Source organism: Perca fluviatilis, chromosome 18, assembly GCF_010015445.1.
Source record: "Perca fluviatilis chromosome 18, GENO_Pfluv_1.0, whole genome shotgun sequence".
NCBI classification, from domain to species: Eukaryota; Metazoa; Chordata; class Actinopteri; order Perciformes; family Percidae; genus Perca; species Perca fluviatilis.
The window spans coordinates 22,586,738-22,609,461 of NC_053129.1; the positions used below are offsets into that span (position 1 = coordinate 22,586,738).

Below are 22,724 nucleotides of genomic sequence, written 5' to 3' on the forward strand. Positions count from 1 at the left end.
CCATCTGCTAAATTCGTACTTCATACTGCAGGTCTGATCCATTCTGTTTATCAGCTGTGTGACTGTATGTTCTGGTTGAATAACCATGAAATCTGCTGTATTGACAGCTGCAACATCAGGTGGCACGCAGCCTTCTCCTCAGTGAGAATCAACATTAATTACTTTATCTCTAGTCTTTTAATTTACATTTATAAAAGGATGTCTTTCTTGCAGTAGTGTTAAGTACTACTGTATATTTAAATATACAATTGAGGAACTTGTAGTTTACTTGAGTATTTCTGCTTTATGCTACTTTATACTTCTACTCCACTACATTTCAATGTGATATATAGTCCTACAACAGTAAATTGCTACTTAAATTGATTTTACTTTTAATACTACCTGGTGGAATACCTGGTAATACTTATTTTGGATGCAGCTACTTGTAATGGAGTATGTATATATATATATTATTGGATGGCAACTTTTACATAGGTAGAGGATATGAAGATATCTTCCACCACTGCTTGTGTCAATATATTATATTATTGCTTTGGTTACATACTAACAACAAATGGAGACCCATTTTACTCTTCGAATGTGTTGGTAAAGTAAATTAAGTAGTGGAAATTCAAGGTATAAGATAAATCCTTCATTGAACTCTTGTTCACTGCTTATTGTTATGTAACTTAAAACTATGCAACTTTAAACATTATGCATTTGTGTGAATCATTTCTATGTAAACATTATGTGGCATGAACTAGTTAGCTTTTCTGAAGATGGGTTAAATTTCCAGCAAAATAACATATAATCTACCTTATTTCAAATTGATGACCGTACATTTTACCTCTTTCTTGCATGCTCTCCCCCCCCCTCCCTTTCTCCTCCTCCTCCCACATATAAAAAAAATCCAAAGTACAAAATATTGTAAACATCGATCTTAGTTTTTCACTCAGTGGCAAACCATCAAAATCCTAAACTGCGTATGGTCACATTAACACAGACTTGAACGTCATATTTCACATTCAAGAGTTTTTTGCAGAACTATAAAATGTTTTCCAATAAACCCACATGAACTAAATTTCCAGGTTTTGTACTTTCCGTGCAGCTTAGTAGAGTCACACAGTCTGTTGCAACTGTCTGTCCTTGACGAATGACTGTGTAGTGACTGGGTCCTTGTTTACTCAAAGAGAAATGATTAGATTGGAGCTTTCTGCTCGCCAAATGTGTGTGACCACTGCTGAATCTGATATAAGGAGCGATCTGCTTGCTACTCATCCATCTAGAAAACAACAGTAAGTTTAATTTTGTTACTCATGGTATTGAATATCATGTCTATGAACATAAGTTTTATTTTCTTACTCATGGTATTGAACATGTTGTGCATTAACTGAAATTAAATGATTTGTGATGTTTTGCAGTGCTGTCGTGTATTTTCCTCCTCATCTTAAAATATATGTGTCCTCTTCTTCTAGTAATGAAGTCCTGGTGTGTTCTTCCTTTCTTCTGGTTGGCATATTTCTGCCATGGCACTCTGTCCTGCCCACCACTTTGCCAATGCTACCACAGAAAAGCTGAGGTGGTCTGCAATGAGGTTCCCCTGACAGAGTACCCCTCCGAGAGTCTCCCGATTAACACCTCCCTACTGACCATCCAGTTCACGAACATCACCTCCATCTCCGAAGAGCACCTGAACGCCACGCCTCTGCTGACAGGACTCCACGTGTACAGCAACCACCTGCAGAGCCTTTCCTCTCATCTTCTCAGAGGCGTTCCTCACCTCAACACTTTGGATTTCACAGGAAACAAACTGTCCGACCTGCCTGCAGATGTCTTCATCAACGCCCCACTGCGCAACTTGGTGCTGAAGAATAATCTGATTGAAAACGCCGATGCTGAGTGGCTCCCTGATAACAGCAACATCACCTGGTTCGACTTATCTGGGAACAGTTTAACCAAGATCCCGGCTGCTCTGCTTCAGAAGCTTCCCCGCCTGGAGAATCTGGACCTTGCCAACAACCGTCTGCAGAAGATCTCTGCAAATTCCCTGGACCCTCTGACCAAACTTGAGAGGCTAAACCTGCAAAACAACAAGCTCGACACCCTGGATGAATCTATACTTCAGAGAAATCGAAACCTCACCCATCTGTTCCTCTCTCGGAATAAGCTCAACAAACTCCCCCAAAACCTGTTTCAGGAGCTCTCTCAGCTCAAACACCTGAGTCTGGATGACAACCAGCTGAGCCACATCCCTGCAGGTCTGCTGGACCCTCTGAGCTCCCTGGACGAGGAAGGGCTGGACCTGGCCGCCAACCCCTGGCTGTGTGATGGGAAGGTGGAGTACCTCTGGAGGTGGCTTCAAAGGAACAAGAAGAAAGTCTTCCTGCCAGAGACCATCATATGTGCCAGACCACAGTCTCTGGTGGGGCGCTCAGTAATGTCACTGACAGAAAGTGAACTAAACCTTCAGTCTTAACATTTTCCATCCTCATACTGGTTATTATCTGATCAGCCTGTCTTACTCTTCAGTCACTGAAACATTCTCTTTTGTCAGTATAATTTGAATGTACAATAAAATATGATAAGAGTAAAGAGAACATTCAAGAATATCTGTCTTTTCTGTCTTAATTGTAGATAAAATTTACAAAGACATGGCTAGCCTGGTTGTGTCCAAAGGAAATAAATCCACCTACCAGCACTACATAAGACCTTGTAAAACCAAAGCTTGTATTTCTGTTTGAATTAAACAAACACCATAGAACGTGTTAATTGATGAGCTTTAGCTGCTTTCCAGTCTTTTTGCTATGCTAATGTGCTGGCTGTAGCTTCATATTGAATCAACAGACATGAGAGTGATATCAATCTTCTCATCTAACTCTGAGCAAGAAAGCGAATAAGCTTACTTCAATAAATGTTAAACTATTCCTTCAATAATCCAAACACCAAGAATATGTAATTATGAAAATGGATTAAATGATGAAATTCAATGAAATACCTAATTCATTCAGTTTTATAAAATTATGTTTTGCACACATCCAATATTTACAAATCACTTAAAATAACTTATTAAACCATTGCATAAAAATTTTCTTACAGGAATGAAAAAGAAAAATATTGATCTGTGTTTGGTAACATCTGTACTTTTGGAAAGAACAGGAATAAAGCACTCACCGGTTGATGTGCTGTATTGTTTGCTTGGTTTTGTTTGCCTCTTGCAACATTTTGTCCTGACTCATTGCTGGGAATAAATACACTCAAACCAAGTCCAGGATCAAAAACAGTAAAGAATTCTGCGGTGCCTTTCAGGTAAGATTATGTATCTATGATCAGATTTTCACAATGCAGTGATAATACCTGATTATTTGTACTTGGATTATTACATTTCTTGATATCCTGTATAAATCTGTCTCTTGTAATGTGTATGTTTCCTTTGTGCAGTGCTTTAAAGATGAACTTGTGGATGCTCCTGACTTTCACTGCGCTGGCTGAATGCGCCCACTCTTGCCCAGATCTGTGCTCCTGTTCCTTTCCACCTTCAGGTGCAGAGGTGGTGTGCAGCCAAAGCTCCCTCACACATTTCCCTGTAGATGGTTTACCCTCCAACACCACTCGGCTATCCGTCCAATCCACCAAACTTAGCAGTATCACAGCCAGTCATTTGAGTCCTGTGCCTCTTTTAAACAACCTCCAGCTTTATCACAACAACCTGACAAGCCTTCCTTCAGATCTACTGAAGGAAGTTCCTCACTTGAACATGTTGGATGTGACAGGAAATCAGCTGGTTCATCTACCTCCAAATGTCTTCAGCCATGCCTCACTTCGTAGTCTTGTGCTGAAGAATAATCTGATTGAAAAAGCTGATGCTGAGTGGTTTCCTGGCAACAGTAGTGTGATCTGGCTGGACTTGTCTGGAAACCGTTTAACTGGTGTATCTGCCGCTCTGCTTCAGAAGCTGCCCAATCTGGAAAATCTAGACTTGAGTGACAACAATCTGCAAGATCTACAACCTGACGCACTGAAGAACCTGCACCGCCTGGAGACACTGAATGTCGCTGGAAACAAATTAAGCTCCCTGAAACCTACAATGTTCACCCACAACCCAAAACTGTCCCAACTGTTTTTGCATGAGAATCAGCTCCAAGAGCTGCCGGCGACCCTCCTCCAGGGTCTCCAGCATCTTGATCTTCTGATGCTCAATCAGAATCAGCTGCAGCATTTCCCCTCGGAGCTGCTGGATGAGAGAAAATCCTCTTTCCAGATGATCTTAACAGGAAATCCCTGGGTGTGCGATGAGAGGATGGAGCATCTGTGGAAGTGGCTCGCTGTCCATCCTCAAAATGTCATATTTTTGGAGGATGTGACATGTGCAGGGCCTGAAGCTCTTAAACACCGACAGTTGGTCTCTTTAACTGACAGTGAGCTTGGACTTCACAAGGTTAAAAATGAGTGATTAGGAGGTGGTAAAAAAAATTGCATTTATTGTTTACATTTCACTAAAATCATATGTAAAATGATACATTATTCACTGTGTCAAAGGCTGAAATAAAACTTTATAATTCAGTCTTTTATCTGCACTACTTTCTTATGATGTCTTCGTGACATGGAGACATTGTTTGTATATTGTCCAGCCCACATGGTGGCGTAAGACACACAATACATTCTCAACGCTGAACAGATGCTGGTCATTAAAGAACCAATTTACTTAATAGATCCCAGCCTGTCAAAGCAAACCATGATGTTAATATATTCTGGTTATATTGATTTTGATCTGTGAGGCACATGATATCAAGGTAAATAAGTATAAGAAACTTAATGATGAGCTTAGTCCAAAAAAGCCTGTAATTAAGACAAGAAATGTTGCAGAATCGCAAGAAATCAAAGCGTGTGTTGAAAGAGTGTTTTGAGATTGTTGCGGTGAATTCTTACTCGAACGGATCTGTTTCAACTGGTGTTGGTTTGCAGCACAGAATGCAGCATTGTTTCAGTTGTGCCCTTTTGTTTTTAATGATGTGGGAGTGTGTGGGCAGTGCATTGGCTAAGTCTTCCAGCTGACCTCCTCTGGTGTGTTTAAATATTTCTCTCTGTCTTTCTTTAGGCCTCTCTCTCTCTCTTTCTCTCTCTCACATAGTGTGTGTTTATATCTTCTGTATGCCCGCACACCCATGTCTTTAAGCCTTGATCACAGTGAGTGCACCCCAAATATAATTTACTACTGTTATAAAATATAACACATTGCCCCCTCTAGAGGCTGTTACTTATGAAAATTAAACCCTGTTTGTAAACGCTCCCCATTAAGAGCGTAAGGAAAACGTCAGAGGTTTGATGTATGTCTTTAATTCTACCTCTGAATTGTATCCTGGAGGTTAAAGGTTGAGGAAGTGCTGGTATGATAATTCCCTCTGGATGGAAACATCTTTTAGGGGGAAAGTGAACACAGGCACTCTCCTCTTCCTTAATAACTACTGCTGCTTGTTGGGGCGAGACATTTAATCTCTGTCTGCTCCTGTGAATCCCCTCGGCTCTGAAGTTTGTAAGAGTGTGATGGTGGGCAGGCCGTTCCTTGGATAAATGAGGGTGATCAGTATGGAGGAATGGAGCCTGCTCTCTGGCTCCCTGCCGTACTGTCGGCTAATGATGACTGACTGACACTGAACTCTAAAAGGTCACAGGCACACACTTGAAAATAGCCTTTCTCACTTAGTGTTGTAATAATGGAGACATGATTGTCTTTGAGTGCTGCTCATTAGCACATAATAGTGCACTAATTACTGACATTTTTCAATAATCACCAAAAATGGGATTTTGTTTATATATATATATATATATATATATATATATATATATATAGTATATATGGGGGGAGGTGATGGCGCAGTGGATATGACACATACCTTTGGTGCAGGAGACCAGGGTTTGAATCCCACTGCGATACATCAACCAATGTGTCCCTGAGCAAGACACTTAACCCCTAGTTGCTCCAGAGGTGTGCGACCTCTGATATATATATAGCAATTGTAAGTCGCTTTGGATAAAAGCGTCAGCTAAATGATATGTAATGTATAATATATTTTTTTGCTTTTGATTTTTTTAGTTTTTATATTATTGATTTCCATTCATTTTGTTCCCTTTCTTTCTTTTCTTACTTTAGCTCTACTGTACACCAAACAATTGTTCATGCACTCATCAATGAACTGTAAAACAGCGTATTCATAGTGGTAAAAAATCCCATTCAGTACATTCACTCAAATATGTACAATTGTGTACTATTGTAATTTTTACTCCGCTACTTTTATAAAACAGCTGTAGTCACTTTGCACACAAAAAAATGACATATTGAAAACCTCTGAGGAGCTCCTAAAACATAATGAATTGTTTTAGAATGTTAACCAACAGTAAATAAAAAGTTGCCTCCACTTCATTCGGCTACAACATTAACATTTAGTTTGCTTGTTAATACACCTGTATAATATAACACTCACAAAAGGGCCATTGTGCAATTTTGCTGATAAAACTTTAACATAAAATTGAAAGCAATATGCTTATTTTCTTTCTAACAAAGAGTTAGATCATAAGATCAATTGTAACATTACAACAATTAATTAGAAAGAAAGAAAATCCCAAGACAAAGTGTCGCCTCTAACAAGACACTCATGCATTAATACACACATCTGTTCCCTGCAGCGGTGCACCGTTGTTCTTCAACCTTGATATTTCACAGGTCACCTTCTTAAGTTATGTGTGTTTGAGCTCGGGCTGAAGTAAGAAAAGAGGTTTTCAGACTCATTAAAGCTTACCTGAAGGTGGGTAAGAGGAGTCGCGCTGTGGCTGCCATCAGAAGCTTGAGGCCATTACCATACAAGCACTTAACAGCAGTAAAACACTCCCACTGAGCACTTTATCAACGCTCCCTCGCTTTTTACCAATGATTGACATTTAATGCCTCAAACCTGTGCTTGTTCAAGACCAGCATGCATTGCAGCTTACAGCCCTCATCTAGCATGTTCAATCAATTTTAAGCAGATGAAGGTGGGTGAGTGTGGAAAAATAGCACAATCTCATGCATTAGCTGGCATCTTCATTTATTATAATCCTACATACATTTTATCTATACTGTTCTGCTCATGAATCATTGCTCTACAACATAAACATGGGGAAAGGATTGTGCTGTTGCCTTTGTGCATTATCTTATTATTGGTGAAGACAGATGAGGCCATTCCCCGACTGTATTATTGGTGGTTGTAAATGGCCTCCCGTGCTCTCCAGGGAAATGGGCTATTATGAGGCTCTTCCTAGATGGACGCTGTATTTAACACCCTTCCACAAATCGAGCCTACTTTATAGCGGGAATAAAGGTTTTGATGGAGGCTCCCTCAATATCCCCACACATACAGACCACAACCACATATGTCAACCCTTGAAGAAATATAACAGGTGCTTGTCCATCAAAATCAAATGAAAATACAGGCAGGGGTGGGAAAAGGTGTTAAGTATCAACCAAAATTGTCAAGATGACAACAAAACAACATTAATGGAGGACACAAGAGAGATAAAGCATCAGTTTATGGATGTTTTCCCAGCCAGATATAGCTTGTTTTTTTGGCTTAAAGGTGCTGTAGGTTGCGAAGATCCAGGACTTACCAAAAAATGTGAAAATATTGTACTTTTTACTCCACTACATTTATTTGATAACTTTACTAATTACTTTGCAGATTCAGATTAATAATACAAAATATAATCAACAAATAATAATTATGATGTATTATTATAGATCAAGATAAGACTCTGTTGACCCCTGGGGGGGAATCCCAAGCTACCCAGCAGTATGTAACGTAATTGTAATAACCTCAACGTTTACCAGCTGCAACATTATTATATTATTATGATGCTAATACTTTTGTACTTTTACTTTTAATTGATTTTTTGAATGCAGGACCCTTGTCACAGAGTATTTCTACACAAGCATAAGAAAGTCAAAGTCAGGGAATTGACTCAGTGATCTTTGTGATACAGCAATATCACTGGTCATACCAGACCATATTAGGCTTTAGGAGCAAAACCCCTGAGGGTGTTGACTTGAAAATTATTTTATCACTCATGAATTTAACTTTTTCATTTGTAATTAGTTATTTCTTGATCATCCACATACAGATAGACAGGACCCACAACCTTCAGGAAACACAACAGCTTTTATCTTGCATTGAAATGCTCATAGCCTCTATAAAAAATCCACAGATTGTTTTACTCCTCCCCCAACTTCAGATGTACACACACATGCACTCTCTTTAATTACTATGTAAATATTCAACTGCAGCTATGCACTGTGAAAGATCCCTGCAGCTTTGATCTGAGGCTGCTGTGAAAGGGAAAAATCTTTCTTGTAGATACTCCAGTGACCAGTATTCCTTTTGTGTCTTACTCTGTATTTTTCTTTCCAGCGATAGCAGATTGATCTCCACTCTGCCATCCGTCTGTAATCACCCACAGTGACCCACGCGGGGAAAAACAGGGCAGAGGGGTTAATTACCTCCAGACAAGGACAACATTTCATCACTGTTTGACGTCTAAATCGCCTCGATAACTCCTTTGCAATACATTTTTCTTGGACTCACTGACATCCTTTCACACTGAGCTCACATGGATTATCATCTGGCTCCATGTGTCTGGAGGGGCTTTATGTATTGCCCATAACAGACCTTTCACCTGTTGTTAGGGTGGTCGGCTTGGAGACACGCAGAGGTGCAGTCAGCGAAATTTGAGTGAGATCATGTGTCACTGATGAGGATAGAGAGGGGGTAAGGCCAACTGTTTGTGAGGTTCAAGTATTCATTTAACAATTTATCGATTCGTGCATTTGACAGGCTTCTGCAAAGGTCTCTGTTTTGGTAATCAATGATTCAGGAATGTCTGCGCATTAATTATGGAGCTGAAGCCAGCAGCCAATTAGCGTAGCTTAGCATAATGCAGGGGGAAACTGCTAGCCTGGCTGTTTCTAGTGTTCAAACATATGCTTACCAGCACCTCTAGAGCTCACTAAGTAACATGTTATACCTAATTTCAATCAGGAAATACAAGTGAATGAAGTAAAGATTAATGTTTATTATAACAGATGATATCTGATAACTGATAACTGAGGGGTGTCTGGCCCAAGCAGCAGCAAGATATTCTCCCCAAGGAGGCCAGTCACTGGTGGTGGTGGTGGCTGGTTCTGATGATTCTGATGAATCTACGAAGACCTTGAGGGACGCATTGCCATATGCGACAATTTGCACTGAAATGACAGAGAGGAGAACAGATGTAAATAGCGTAACAGCCGTGAATGTGCCGCATGCATTACAGCACCATGAATTGGTCGAGTGGTTCTCCCTCTCAATTAGGCGTTGGATGCACTGGCATCTTTTTATTTATAAAGCAGTACTAAGATTACTTCCGCCTTATCTGAATGCTTACATCCTCCCAAGGTCTGCAGGGAGATATCACTTGCGTTCACAGGATCTGTTTTTATTGTCAGTCCCTAAAGTCCGCACTGACTTTGGCAAAAAGGCTTTTAATTTTGCAGCACCATCTGCATGGAATCAGCTTCAGAATGAGCTACAGTTGAAGGAGTTGGTCTCACTTTATTCTTTTAAAGGCTTTCTAAAAGACCTTGCAGAAAGGCAGTCTGTCTGTCATTGTTTTTAAATCTATTTAGGACCCAGATTTTCTTTATGATGATGACATTGGTGTTCGACTATGATGAGTGAAAGTGTGTCTATGTTTTTATTTCGTTATTGTCTTTGTATTTATTGAAACCTAGCTGCTGCCACTTGCCAGGATCCTCTTGTAAAAGAGATTTGTAATCTCAAGGAGTTTTTTCCTGGTTAAATAAAGGTTTGAATGAATGAATGAATGAATGTACTAAAGGCAGAGAGATAATCATATTTGAATCTAGGCACCAGCAGGATGATAGGCTAACAATTTAGGTGTGTCGCTGTGCTAGTGGATAGATTAGATGACCTGGTAACATTATTGACAGCCCTAGACAGGACAACAAGGAATAATAAGTGAGCATGTGTGAAAGGATTGAATGCAGATGCATGAGAAATAAAACTACAGACCTAAGCATGTAAAAGTATAGTCTTCCTGTCTGAGCATATGCTATAGCTTCATTTGTTTAATCCATACACAAACCGAAATGTAAAAATGAATATGTGTGGTTCTAAGGTGAGTTATGTGCTGTAGGTATTTCTTGGCAAACTCTTTATGCTACGCTAGGCTAACTGCCTCTAGCTCCATACTTACAGGAATAGTTCGACCTTTTGGAGAATAAACCTTTATTTTCTAATGGAGAGTTAGATGAGAAGATTGATACCACTGAAGCTCCAACCAGCAGACGGTTAGCTTAGTTTAGCATAAAGACTGGAAACAAGGGAAAAAGCTAGCCTATCCTTAATTTAATTTCAAAATGCTCTATGATGTTTCTAGCACGTAATTTACAGCAGACATAATCATATCTCTCACATGTTGCTGTTATGAAAGCAACAATCTTGATATAGAGCCCATGACTCAAATATGAGATTTACTTTCATGGCTGCAATCAATCTTCTGCGTGTGGCTGTTACGTTTTCCATATGATGGATGTTGCATTTTTGAATGAAACTTCACTGGGAGTGTCACGGCATAGACCCAAGGCTGCAACTACAATAATGCAAAGCTGTCACAATTTGACTTAAGGAAAAGACATTCAGTCGTTCTGTGACAGGGATGAATCTTACATCCAGGAGGATGTATAAGTCTGATGGCACTCTCACTAAATATTGTTTTTACGACCCGCAGCCCTACATTAATTGTAATCATTGTAGCAAGCCAATGCTGGACATGGATGTTCCACTCCATAAAACACCATTGTCTCTGGATGAGATAATCAGCAGTGGCAAGGGTATCGGCAAGCAGGTCAGATCAATCACTATGGCTTTGGTCTCTCAAGGCCAATTTCCTTAATGAGATGTCCATACATTTATCAGCAGAAGTGACAAAGGGCCAGTACAACATGGCTGATGCTGTGAAATTTGCCCTTTGTAAGCCATTTTTGAAGTGGGGACCATCAGTGAAGGGCATGAACTAAGTGACTGAGAGGAAAGAAATAACAACTTGCAGCAGACAGTAAGCAGGCCCAGTTGTTGCTCTTTATTATGCAGCCAGTGGTGTCAGGAGAGCCGTTTTTTTCTTTTATGTGTTGTTGTTTATAACCTTCTTATCAAATTAATTTGCTAAAAAAAAAGCCATGCAACAGATGGATGGATTTTTAAATAAACTGAGGCAGCTTAAACAAGCTTTGGCTTTGGACAAATTTTTTGAAGCCATCAGTGAACACAGGTTCCATAGCCCAAGTTCATCTGGAGACTGGCAGAAATGCAAAGGGTGTTATTTCAAACTGCCGAGGCCTGATCAAAGCAGTCAGTACAGCAGTAATGTGTGAAACAATGCAACACAAAACACACCGCCGCTAAATTACAATTCAAAGAACACAACATGAATAAATACATCTGGATTCTGATTTTTAATTTACATATTTATGTTTGCCAAAAAGGATTCACTTAACACTGGGGGACTAGGCCTTTCACAGACATTATTTTCCTCCCCTCAGCGAAGTTGTATCAAACTGTCAAAGCCAGAGGAAAATAATGCTGCCTCACTTGTGACCTTCACAACTAGCTGAATCAATATTTCTTCTTATTAATATTTTGAATTTAACTTTCACTTTCAAAGGAATATTTCAAAAGGTTGAGTTAATTCAGAAGATCAATGAAACTCTTAGATCTCCATATTAATAGTGCATTCACATGCTTCTCGGATGCTTCTATTTCCCGAGTTGGGAAAGTCGATGTGTGCATGGACTTTAAATCATAATGTGGAAACAACATGGATGCTACAAAGAAGATGTGTTGTCTTGTATTGCTCAAAGCATTTAAACAACACACTTATAGCCGTTTCCAGTATTTAACCTGACTTGTCATCAGGGTAAATGCTGATAAATAATTGTTCTCACTAATTTAGGTCACTCAACGTGGACAGCAGCTAACTGTTACAACCAAATACCATATTGCAAATTACATGTGAGCAAAAACAGATATGCAATACGTAAATTAATAAAAGGTATGTCTGTGATTTCTTATACCACAACTGTATTCTACTCTAAAGATTGAATTACCAACTACAGAGTTAATCTCTTTTGATCTATGCTGTAAGACAGGGGGTCTTCAACGTTTTTTAGGCCAAGGACCCCTTAACTGAAAGAGAGATGGAGCAGGGACCCCCTACTACATATATTGTATGAAATTAACTAGGCCTACATAATGTGTAGGGCAGCCTAAAGCCTTTACATTGTACATACATTTTTTGCATAGAAAACTAAGCTATTAACCTAGCCTAATAATTAACTTGGCATGATTTTATAAATCATGTTTTATTGTTAAGCATACATGAGGCACAGTGAATCCTTAGGATTGACTGTGTATGTGGATGGCCTTAGTGCCTACCTTACCTATAAGCCAGTAAGCAGTGGGGGTTTATATTTGCTAATAATATGTTGGATTCATGTTAAGACTTTTTAAGTTTTGAAAAAAACTTTCAAAAATTAACAATAATTTGGTGGCCCCTCTCCATTGACTCTGAGGACCCCCTAGGGGTCCCGGACCCCATGTTGAAGATCTCTGCTGTAGGTTAACAAAACAGGAAAACAATGTAGCCTAATACTTTTTATAAGCATTGTCGTATATAACTAAGTTCCAAAGCGGTATGTTTAAATGGAACAGAACAAACATATTCTCAAGCAATAAGCTATAATGGACCTTTTCCACAGCAGACATTTTGACTTGTCATAGAAGGAAAAGCACAGCTGAAATTGATAACCTTAACGATGGCTCAATTCCATCAAGTGTCCCAGTAAGCTCTTTCAGTGAGTCAGCATGCACAATACCAGGTCCTCTCCTAAGTGGAATGCAGCCATCATTAATGGTTTTGAATACACCTGTGATTTTCCTACTATGACATGTCAACATGTCTGCCATGGAAAAAGGTCTATATAAGGAGCGTTTGAATGGCTTGTTGCACTAAGGTCCACTGTGCAGGCTAATCAATACCTAATTGTTCTATATTAGGCTCCTGAAACAATATCCCACAAAACCAGGGCTGGACTGGGACAAAAAATTGGCCCTGGCATTTTTGGCCCAGGCGGCCCACACCCACCGTGATTGGTCAGACACATTCCCTGCAGACAGTCCTCTTAAAATATGCGTGCATGCTATGATATGAGTTGCCTAGTGTTCAGCGTTCATGTGATCGTTTTGGATCCTTCAAGAGGGGTGTCAAGACTTATCTGTTGGTCTTACACTTAAATAATTCATTCATTCTTAGAGTTATGATTTGTATATTTATGGTATTTTTATTAGTTTTTATTATTGATATTGTATTGTCATTATTGATATTATTACTATTTTGCTTAATATTGGCTTAGCAACTTTAAAAACGGTTTACTGTTAATTTTTAACTATTTTTAACTATTGTAAGATTCATATTTTGTCACTTTGGACATAAGTGTCTGCTAAATAATATAACCATAACTATAACACTTCCCAAAAGCTACAATAAAGCTGAGAGTAGTACAGTATATGCCCTGGAAAAGAGCACCAATACAAGAGAAGCTAATTAAGCTATTCAAGGAACACTGATGCTTATATCAACACTGATTTTATAGATCACACAGACTTTTCAGCTAGCCAACGGGCTAACCGCTAGCATTTTCAATGTAAGCTTACACAGATAGGTTACCTGACAGCCACTAACTTTAATGTTACAGCCAAACTGCTTGTTATTGTTATGACGTGGCACGCGTGCGTGCGCACACACACACACACACACACACACACACACACACACACACACACACACACACACACACACACACACACACACACACACACACACACACACACACACACACACACACACACACACACACACACACACACACACACACACACACACACACACACACACACACACACACACACAGCCTCCCTCCCTTCCTGAAAGTCCCTGTTAATTTGCCTACTCCTTACCACATCGTCATCTACTCTCTCTTCCGTCTTTTCCTCACTCGCTCCCATGGCCCTGTCATGGTCACTCGGCTTCTTCCCTGTCATGATTTGTTTCTGCTTCTCTGTATAGCCAGCCTGCCTCTCCTCTCCTCCTCCTCCTCCTCCTCCTTCCTCTACTTCAGGTAATGCTGATGTTGAAGAAGCTACTACAGCCCCAAACATGTCCGAAATATTTCAGGAATCCGCCTGTAGATTCTTAATCTTTTTCTCCCGTGATTTCTCTGCCCTCCCTTGCACTTTGGTGGTCGTTTGTCCATTTTAACCTGGATGCTAAACTTCCAGCATAACTACAGCTCGTGTCTCAGGGCCGGGAGGCGTGGCCATAGTGGGATTCATAAATTTGCGGCCCGGAATGGGGAAGGGGGATCCTGGATTTGATTGGGTCAGGCCAGTGCCAATAAAGAAAATTAACCAATGGGCTGCAGTGAGTTCTTTATGGGCCGGCCCGGCCAAAAAATTTAAAAAAAGGCATATTTAAATCGGCGGTTCGGCCCAAAAGTCCGTCGGCCCACCGGGAAAATGCCCGGTATGCCAGATGGCCAGTCCAACCCTGCACAAAACCAACAAAACATAATGAGAGAATATAATTGTTTAAAGTAATATAATGAGTTCATAAACATTTTGTTGCTCTCCTTGGTTTATAACATAAATATAATCAGACAGGTATTTTCCAGAAGAGAGGATCTGATGTGGGCTAACTTTCCCCCAAGCCTTTAGCACAGATACTTGGCTTGTTCTTAGAGCAGCAGAGGACTGGTAGAGGGCAGCCATTTCAGTAAGCATATTACGCAGGATCCACCACACATGTTTTTAGGAGGCCACATCACCTCCTTGAGACTTAACATTAAACTGCAATGGCCCAGAGCGACCTCGACTCTATTTCACATAAAAGGCACCGTTAACCCTCCTCAGATAACAACTTGAAAAAAATGAGGCTATAACTTAGCAGCCAAATCTCAATAAACTGAGCTCACACTGAGACTAAAGGCAGTGTTGAACTTTATTTATCTTGTATATTCTTTTCAGCTGAACGATTTTCTGCAAAGGATTATTATGTCTACTGAGGCCATACTTTGGTATGACAATTTTGCACATATTTCTTTATTTACATCCAAAGAAAAAGGTAATAAACGGCAAAAGCTGATGACCAGTGAGAACTGTTTTATAGCCAAATCCTTTTTTCTCATATTGCATTTGCAGATATATATTTCCTTTCCATTTATGAAGTCCAGGGTAATGTTACAGCAAACAGCAGAAGGCTGCATTTCATCCTCACTGGTCAGTGTTTAGGTTGCAGAGGCACAACTGTATTGATTCCATTGTTTACTGTAACACTTCACATTGACATCTTGAAAGGTTTTGTCATAGTCAGCAGCAAGGCATTGCATTTGAAACAATACACTGTCTGGGCACAAGCTATTTGATTTTTCAAATGAAATAGTTTTATATTCTGCAGGTTTTATGAATTTAACATATAAACCCACAAGTGCAGAAGTTATGCTTTTGCAAGAGAACGCTTTACCAGATAAAAATAAGTGATACGGTTAGTAGAAAAAGAAGATATGGAAATCATTTTTGCAGGCGGGTTGCGCGGGTTCTATCATCATTCTTTGCTATTTTGTTGAAGGTCATATGTAATTATTGTCATGCAATTTTATGTTGCTTCCTGTGTCAATCAAAGGGCTCCAGGGTGCACCTTAGCAGCGTTTTAAACATTCCTGTTGAAAGAAAAAAAGAAACAAATTTGCTCCTGAAACATCATTTTCCTCTTCATCTGAATCTGACATCAGGGAAATTACCCTCTCCTGCAGCTGAAAATATCTTTCAAACAGACACAGTGCTCGGAGGGTTGGGCTATCAAGCCATAACATTATGCACACACATTCTTATTCAAATTAATATGTTTGACCATCTTCTGCAGAATACAAATTCATTAAAATTATCCCATTTGTACCGTTTATAAGGGAGACATTATCTGCTTTTAGTTTGGTCGTGAGACCAATATCGTATACCTGATGTGTTTTAATGCCTCACGTTTTTGGTTTAAATGTCAGTCTACAACTTTGCTTAATAGGAATACCAAATGTTGTGACTGAAACCCCCTGATGCTGCGGAAATTAGAATTTTCCTATTACAGCCACTTTTTAACAGTTGTAACGTCTGTTTAGGGTCATGCATGCATAACAGCTTGAGTTTGTATTGAACTTACATTTGTCTGTACCATTTGTTACCTACAGGAATTTCCCTATTTTTAGACATGAGTAAAAGAAGATCCCTGTCCTAAAGGTCAATGGAGAGGGGAGCAGAGAGAGGCAAGCAGGGTCTCTATGTGTTTGTGCTCTCATCTAAATGGTTGTGTGTAACTTAATACCAATAGGACAGTACATCACCAGAAAACAATCTGCGCTGGGAGTCAGCTGGATGGGACACGTGAGTTTCAGGAATCTACCTACTAAAACACTTCTGATGGCACCCATATTTCTAAGTACATCCACAGTGATACTGCTGGTTAATTTACTGTACGGTGTTGTAAAAAGTGTCTGAGGATTCAGGCAGAATGTTATACCGTGTTTATTTATAGCATCCTTCAAGCACGATCCATGATTCAACACTTAATGAAATATTGAAGTGTGAGATTGAAACAAACATAGCGTGCTATACATTGCCTTTTTAATTATTATTCTCCACCCTCACTGCATCTTGGCTTAGTTGTGGAATAAAAGATTTAAAAAACAAAAACACCATTAGAAAGTAATTTAACCGCCAGTTGGACAATTTATAGAACTTTTCTCAAACACACACCTACGCAGATTGTGACCCTTTTAGTCTGTTTAGATGATTTAGAGAAATCTGTGTTGCACATACACATGCATCAGACATCTTTTTATTTAATGGCGGATGAGTCAAGTAAACATTTTGTGTGTGTGTAATTATTAGTGTGCACTTGTAGGTGGTGGAGAGGAGGGGGGATGTTTGTATTTACGCCAGTGTGTGCTTGAAAATCTAAATTTGAACCTGAAGTCGCATGTGTATTTGCACGCGCATGTCTGCTGGAGGAACATTGTTCCGTTACACAATGCACGTCTTTGACATTCCAGCTCCACCTGTCAGCGTGTACAAAGGCCTTTCTCCCAGGCTTTGACATGTTTGAATCTGCTGCTGGCCAGGAGAGATAGCAGAGTCCTGTATAGGGCTTGTGTAGGTGGACAGCCTGCAGAGTCCTGCCTGACCTCCTTCATGATCTTTCTCTCAGGCTGTATAACTTAGACTGGAGCTCAGTGGAAAACATCACTGAAGAGGTAGCTCATACTGAATCAGTGCCCTGTTACTAATCAAACAGACTGACATCTTGTCCCAATGATTGATGCAGGCACTTTATCAGTAAGGCAGCAGTAAGATGTATCACTCTCCTTCATTCCATTAAAATGTGACTGGTGATGTAATCACAGTGCTTCAAGTTTTACCTTTTTGACTTTTACTTTCAGGTCCCCAATCAAGCCTAACAGTGAAATTTTTTTAACATACCTAAACCAACATAACATCTGCATTTTCATGTCCAACATAAAATATTGTGAACCAGGTTGAACTTTGAGCGCTTTGCTCGATGAAGCAAAACGCTGTCATGGCGAGGCGCAGACCACTGGAAAAATGGGTTTCAGAGAGCAGTGGTGCCGTCGGTCTGAAAGGCCCTTAACTGTCTTTCCAAAAAAGACTTTCAATACTAAAAGTATTACTTTTAACTATTTCAGCCATTTATCCATTATTACTTTTCCCTAACTATTGCAACCATTTCTAAATATTTAGCTAAAAGTAATGGATAGATGGTTGAAATAATTAGCTAAAAGTAATGAAAAAAAAAATAGTTATATAGCTAGAAGTAGCCTAATGGATAAATAGTTAACATATTTAGCTTAAAGTAACAGAAAAACAAATAATTAGCTAAAAGTAATGGATAGACAGTTGAAATGTCCAGCTGCTGCCACTCCAAGTGGTAGGGCAGTAGCACGAATGCAAACTTGACCAAACCGATGAAAACAGAAACCGAACCACTTCCAGGCTACCTGCCGTTATTAGTGTCTCTTCTTCTTCTTCTTCTTCTTCTTCTTCTTCTTCTTCTTCTTCTTCTTCTTCTTAATATGCCCTGTTTTTGGTGGGGAAACCACATGCACAAGGCGGCATGTATTTACATTCAAGATATTCTGCTCATTTCATAAAGTGTAACAAATTAAGACTGGGCCAAGGAACACAATCTTGACATAAATCATCCCTGCAGGTGGCAGCAGAATTAAACCACTGACATGACTGACTGACATGACGTTTGAATTAAATATGTCACACTTATGTAGTTTCTAAGGATTGTTCTATTTGTGCAGCAAGTTTTATGTCACTTCGACTAATGGTGTAGGAGTTGAGACCTTTCAAACTATGAAACTTTAACCTTTAAATATAGTGCCCATTAAGCCAATTTAAGTGTATTTTGACAAACAGTATGACAATGCATCATCCTTTCAAGTTTCATCAGCAATAATGCATTTAGACACATTTTACAGGCAGAAACTCCCTATTGATACTCTTAAACTTTCTACTTATTTTGATAACCTGCGGCCTGGATGCCATTTTGATGAATTAATGAAAGAAATTCCTCCACATATTCAAATGTTTTATTTATATTCTCATCAGAAATCCTTCTTTTCCACTCAGATTTTCAGGTTAGCCTGCACTCAAAAAAAATAAATAAAAAAAACCAATTTCAAAGTTTAATAATTCAGCCATTGGGATTATTTTTGTTTAACCTCCAGTCTGTTGCTCCTTCCCCTCGCCCATAACTTGGTGATCAAGTTATTCCATTGGACTTCCAGGGAGGAGCAGAGTGGTGACATCTGCTGCAAAATTCAAACCCATTATACAGTAGGAGCAAGTCCTGCAGCCAAGGAAACTTCTGAGGTCCTGGCGTTGATTACATGATCCTATCTGGAGCTGCGGCCTACTGACACAGTCACTGCCTTTACCATTCCTGCACAGTAGCTTTACTGTAGATCTGATATGTTACCTCACAATCATACAGTGTCAGTTACAGACATTACTGAAGCTCACCAGCAGATATTCATATACCCATCACCTCTCTAGTGTATTAAGTGTCTTTATAGTGACCTTGTTGAAATGTATGGCATTATAAGTTTCCATCACTATTAAATACCAACAGGTTTCCCTCAGTTTTGTTGTCATGCCTGTACATCCTTCATAAACGTACAATGGGATGATTTCTCTTTTGTTTGCTGGAGGAGCTGCCAATCTATATTTTAAAAAAAACATTCATGGTGATATATAGGCCTTTATCTGTACAGAGGAATAAGCTACAGTGCAGTCTACAGTATGAGTGTAAGGATTGGGGATAGCGGGGTTATATAAGAAACCTACATGGGGGAATCGGTGTAGTACTGGCAGTTCAAACAGAAGCCCTCAGCCCTACAGTGAGTCACTGCGCAAAGGCACAGCTCATCAAGTCAATATCTTACACATATGTCACTTTAATAGGCGCGATTCCTCAAATGCATCAACGGTCCTTGGAGAGCATTACTGCGGTCCTATTATTTCTACGAGGCTTTTATATCTCCAGTCATCGTGGTATCGTTAAACCCTAAATTGTTCGGGTTATGTTTAAATGAGTCAAAAATTAGTAATTAATTTGATGTGTTATTTGTCTTTTTGTTGCAGTCTTCTCAGATGAAGATGAATGGGTCTTTTGGGGGTTTATGAGATTAAATATTCAGTGGTCTCGGCTGTGCTTTCAAAGCTTGTGTCCATGCTGGGGGTATGGATGCCTGCCCCTCCCCTGGGATCCTTCAGTAAGGGTATGTATGTGTCGCTGTGACAGGAGCGCATGGCGGTGTCCCATACCCCTGCACCGCAAACATGTTTATGGGCGCCGGGTGGAGCCTCCTGCTCGCCATCGCCGGAGCGCAGCGCCATCAGTTCAATCTCATGCTTGGCAGCAGTCTCCAGCACCTGTTGCTTGTTGTAGAACAAGACAAAATTGTTGATGATGGGGTGTATAGGCAGCGCTATGGCGATCACCCCGCACAGAAAGCTGATGGCAGCGTTACACCGACCTAACGTGGTCTTGGGGTAGACGTCTCCATAGCCCACTGTGGTCATGGTGATCACAGCCCACCAGAACGACTGTGGGATGCTGGTGAACAAGGTTTCCGGGTGGTTCTGTTCCATGGTGTAGCCCAATGCGGAGAAAAGGAAGACCCCCACACCCATATACATGAGGAGCAGCCCGAGCTCTTTGAAGCTGCTCTTCAGGGCAGATGTGAGGGTCTGGAGTCCAGAGGAATGTCGTGCCAGCTTGAAAATGCGTGCAATGCGCATTATGCGTAAAGCCTGCACCGCCTGCTGCACGTTAGCCAGCTCCATCACTCCTGTGCCGAAGGAGGTCAGAATCAGCACCACGAAGAAGGGCATGATCGCCATGAAGTCGATGATGTTCATGAAAGCCAGGGCAAATTTTGTTTTATTTGGGGAGGAGATTAGACGCAGGATGTATTCAATAGTGAACCAGCCGATGCACACCGTCTCGATGATCTCCAGAGTTGGGTTCTCTGTGAGGTTACCCTCCGAGTCCTCCACCTGCAGGTCGGGGATGGTCCCGACGCACATCACCACGGAGGAGACCAGGATGAAGATGAAAGAAACTATAGCAATTATGTGCGCAGGCAGCGAGGACTCCGGCTTCTCCATCAGCCTCCAGAGGCACATCTGGAAGCGTTGCCATCCTGCTGCAGACGGATCTCCATCTCGGTCCACCAGGATAGTTTTCACTTTCTCTGCGATCTCTGCAAGTTCATCTTCTACCTCCTGCAGGTGGCATTTACAACACTCGTCCAGAAAATCAGAGTCGATCTTCCAGAACTCCATCTCCTTCATAAAACAAATCGGACAGATGCCTCGTTTCATGTGAATCTCTCCATAACAATACAGCTCAATTATACACTTAAATGCTTCGGAGTCTCTGTCAAAATAAAATTCTCCTGTGTCAGGGTCGTAGTCGTCACATAGTAAAGATATTTCTTCAGAAGACTTAAGTGAACAGTCCACCAGTTCTGCTAGTCGGGTGTCCGGGTAGCGATTCAACACGTCCCCATACAACACCTGTTTCACCCCGCCGATGTTAACAACAATCTCGGTCTCTTCACTGGCTTCAGAGCCGTTGCAGTCTGCATACCGAGTCCTTTGGATCCCCCACATTATGTTGGCAACAAGTCCGCCACAAAACAGCCCAAGTGATCGAGATTTTCACACAACTCTACTGTCAGACTAAACACAAGTCTGGCGCTGTGCGTAAAACCTCCAAAATTGTCTAATATCTGGATTTAAGTTGGGGGGAAAAAATATGTTTGCTCAGAGGTGACTGCAGCGTGATGTCTTCTCAGCTCAACACAGCCGTGTTTGGCAGTAACCAGTACGACTATGTGCTCTGAGAAAGTTAGCGTTGAAGTGCGCGTATTGTCAAGTGAGCCACAATCAAACCACAAGACTTCCGGTAACAACTTTCAAACTAAATCCATACTGACCAAGTTTTTTTTTGCTGCACCACCAAACAGGCTTTAATGCATTTTAAAACAATTACTAAAAAAAGGAACGTGTAGCTCCAGATGATCCAGCAATTAATAATCACTCAATGTGTAATACTTAACAGATGTGCTCTTACAACGCTGCCCAATGCCAACCTTTCTTATAACTTTTATTCTAGTAGTTGTGATTATCTCTCTTTGTGTCACCAACCTGGTGATTCATTACCTTACATAAAAAACCTTAAGAACATAAGTTGCTGTATGTGTGTAATTATTTAAAAAATAAAAATAAAAGAACAATATGTAGCCTTAACAAACCAAAAAAAGATTTAAATATTAGAATAAATAAATAGAATAAATTATATCAAAGGGGGAAATCTATATGGGTTAGGGCTAGTTATATTGGCAACATTATCAATATATTAAAGATCAAGATATAGCACTTGAAATAACTAAAGGAGGAGTTTAAACAAATGGAGGAAATCTAATTAAATATATTGTAGGCCCTGCAAATCAGATGTTTTAACAATATAATGCAGGGTCTATGCTTTTATTTTTAAGGCTATCTCCGTGTCTTCCGGTCGCGCTCTCTCTCTCTGTGTGGTTGTGTTGACGCAGCGCAGTGCAGCCAGGCGCATCGCATCATAAATCTCCGCTGCATGTAATGAATTGTGAAGTAGCAGACAGGGAAATCAAGGACACGCACTTCGTTGGGTGTCCGTGGCAGCTCGAAGATCAACAGTTAGTTAAAGGTAATCGAATAACAGCCAGTAGGCCTACACTAGAATCCTAAATCATCCTCTCTCTTTTTCTTTTAACAACAATAGCCTTCACAATCTTTGTGAAAGACGCATTATACATCATCCATTTTGAATGTATTATATGCTGTCACCAAATTATCCAGACGAAATAGATTCAGGCTAAGTAATAATCATTTAATCTGGGAGAGATAATAGGCCTGATAAATATTAAACTATTGTAAACCTACGTTATATGGCTCTTCAGTGTTGTCAAGTGATCGTGATGGTTGAGG

At 40.2% G+C, this 22,724-nt stretch overlaps 3 protein-coding genes across 3 annotated transcripts; 2 read left to right on the forward strand and 1 right to left on the reverse strand.

Annotated features, from left to right (window-relative positions):
* The first annotated feature begins 1,119 nt into the window (after positions 1-1,119).
* LOC120547328 (leucine-rich alpha-2-glycoprotein-like) lies at positions 1,120-2,588 on the forward strand. The gene is made up of 2 exons (XM_039782886.1): positions 1,120-1,274; positions 1,455-2,588. Exon 2 carries the CDS (start codon positions 1,457-1,459, stop codon positions 2,453-2,455), a length of 999 nt encoding a protein of 332 aa, XP_039638820.1. The 5' UTR covers positions 1,120-1,274; positions 1,455-1,456; the 3' UTR covers positions 2,456-2,588.
* Positions 2,589-3,162: 574 nt separating this feature from the next.
* LOC120547327 (leucine-rich alpha-2-glycoprotein-like) lies at positions 3,163-4,539 on the forward strand. The gene is made up of 2 exons (XM_039782885.1): positions 3,163-3,285; positions 3,418-4,539. Exon 2 carries the CDS (start codon positions 3,428-3,430, stop codon positions 4,427-4,429), a length of 1,002 nt encoding a protein of 333 aa, XP_039638819.1. The 5' UTR covers positions 3,163-3,285; positions 3,418-3,427; the 3' UTR covers positions 4,430-4,539.
* Positions 4,540-18,761: 14,222 nt separating this feature from the next.
* On the reverse strand, positions 18,762-21,588 carry LOC120546217 (potassium voltage-gated channel subfamily F member 1-like). Its single transcript, XM_039780993.1, has one exon. The coding sequence runs from the start codon at positions 21,363-21,365 to the stop codon at positions 19,866-19,868; it is 1,500 nt and encodes a 499-aa protein (XP_039636927.1). The 5' UTR covers positions 21,366-21,588; the 3' UTR covers positions 18,762-19,865.
* Between the last annotated feature and the right edge of the window lie 1,136 nt (positions 21,589-22,724).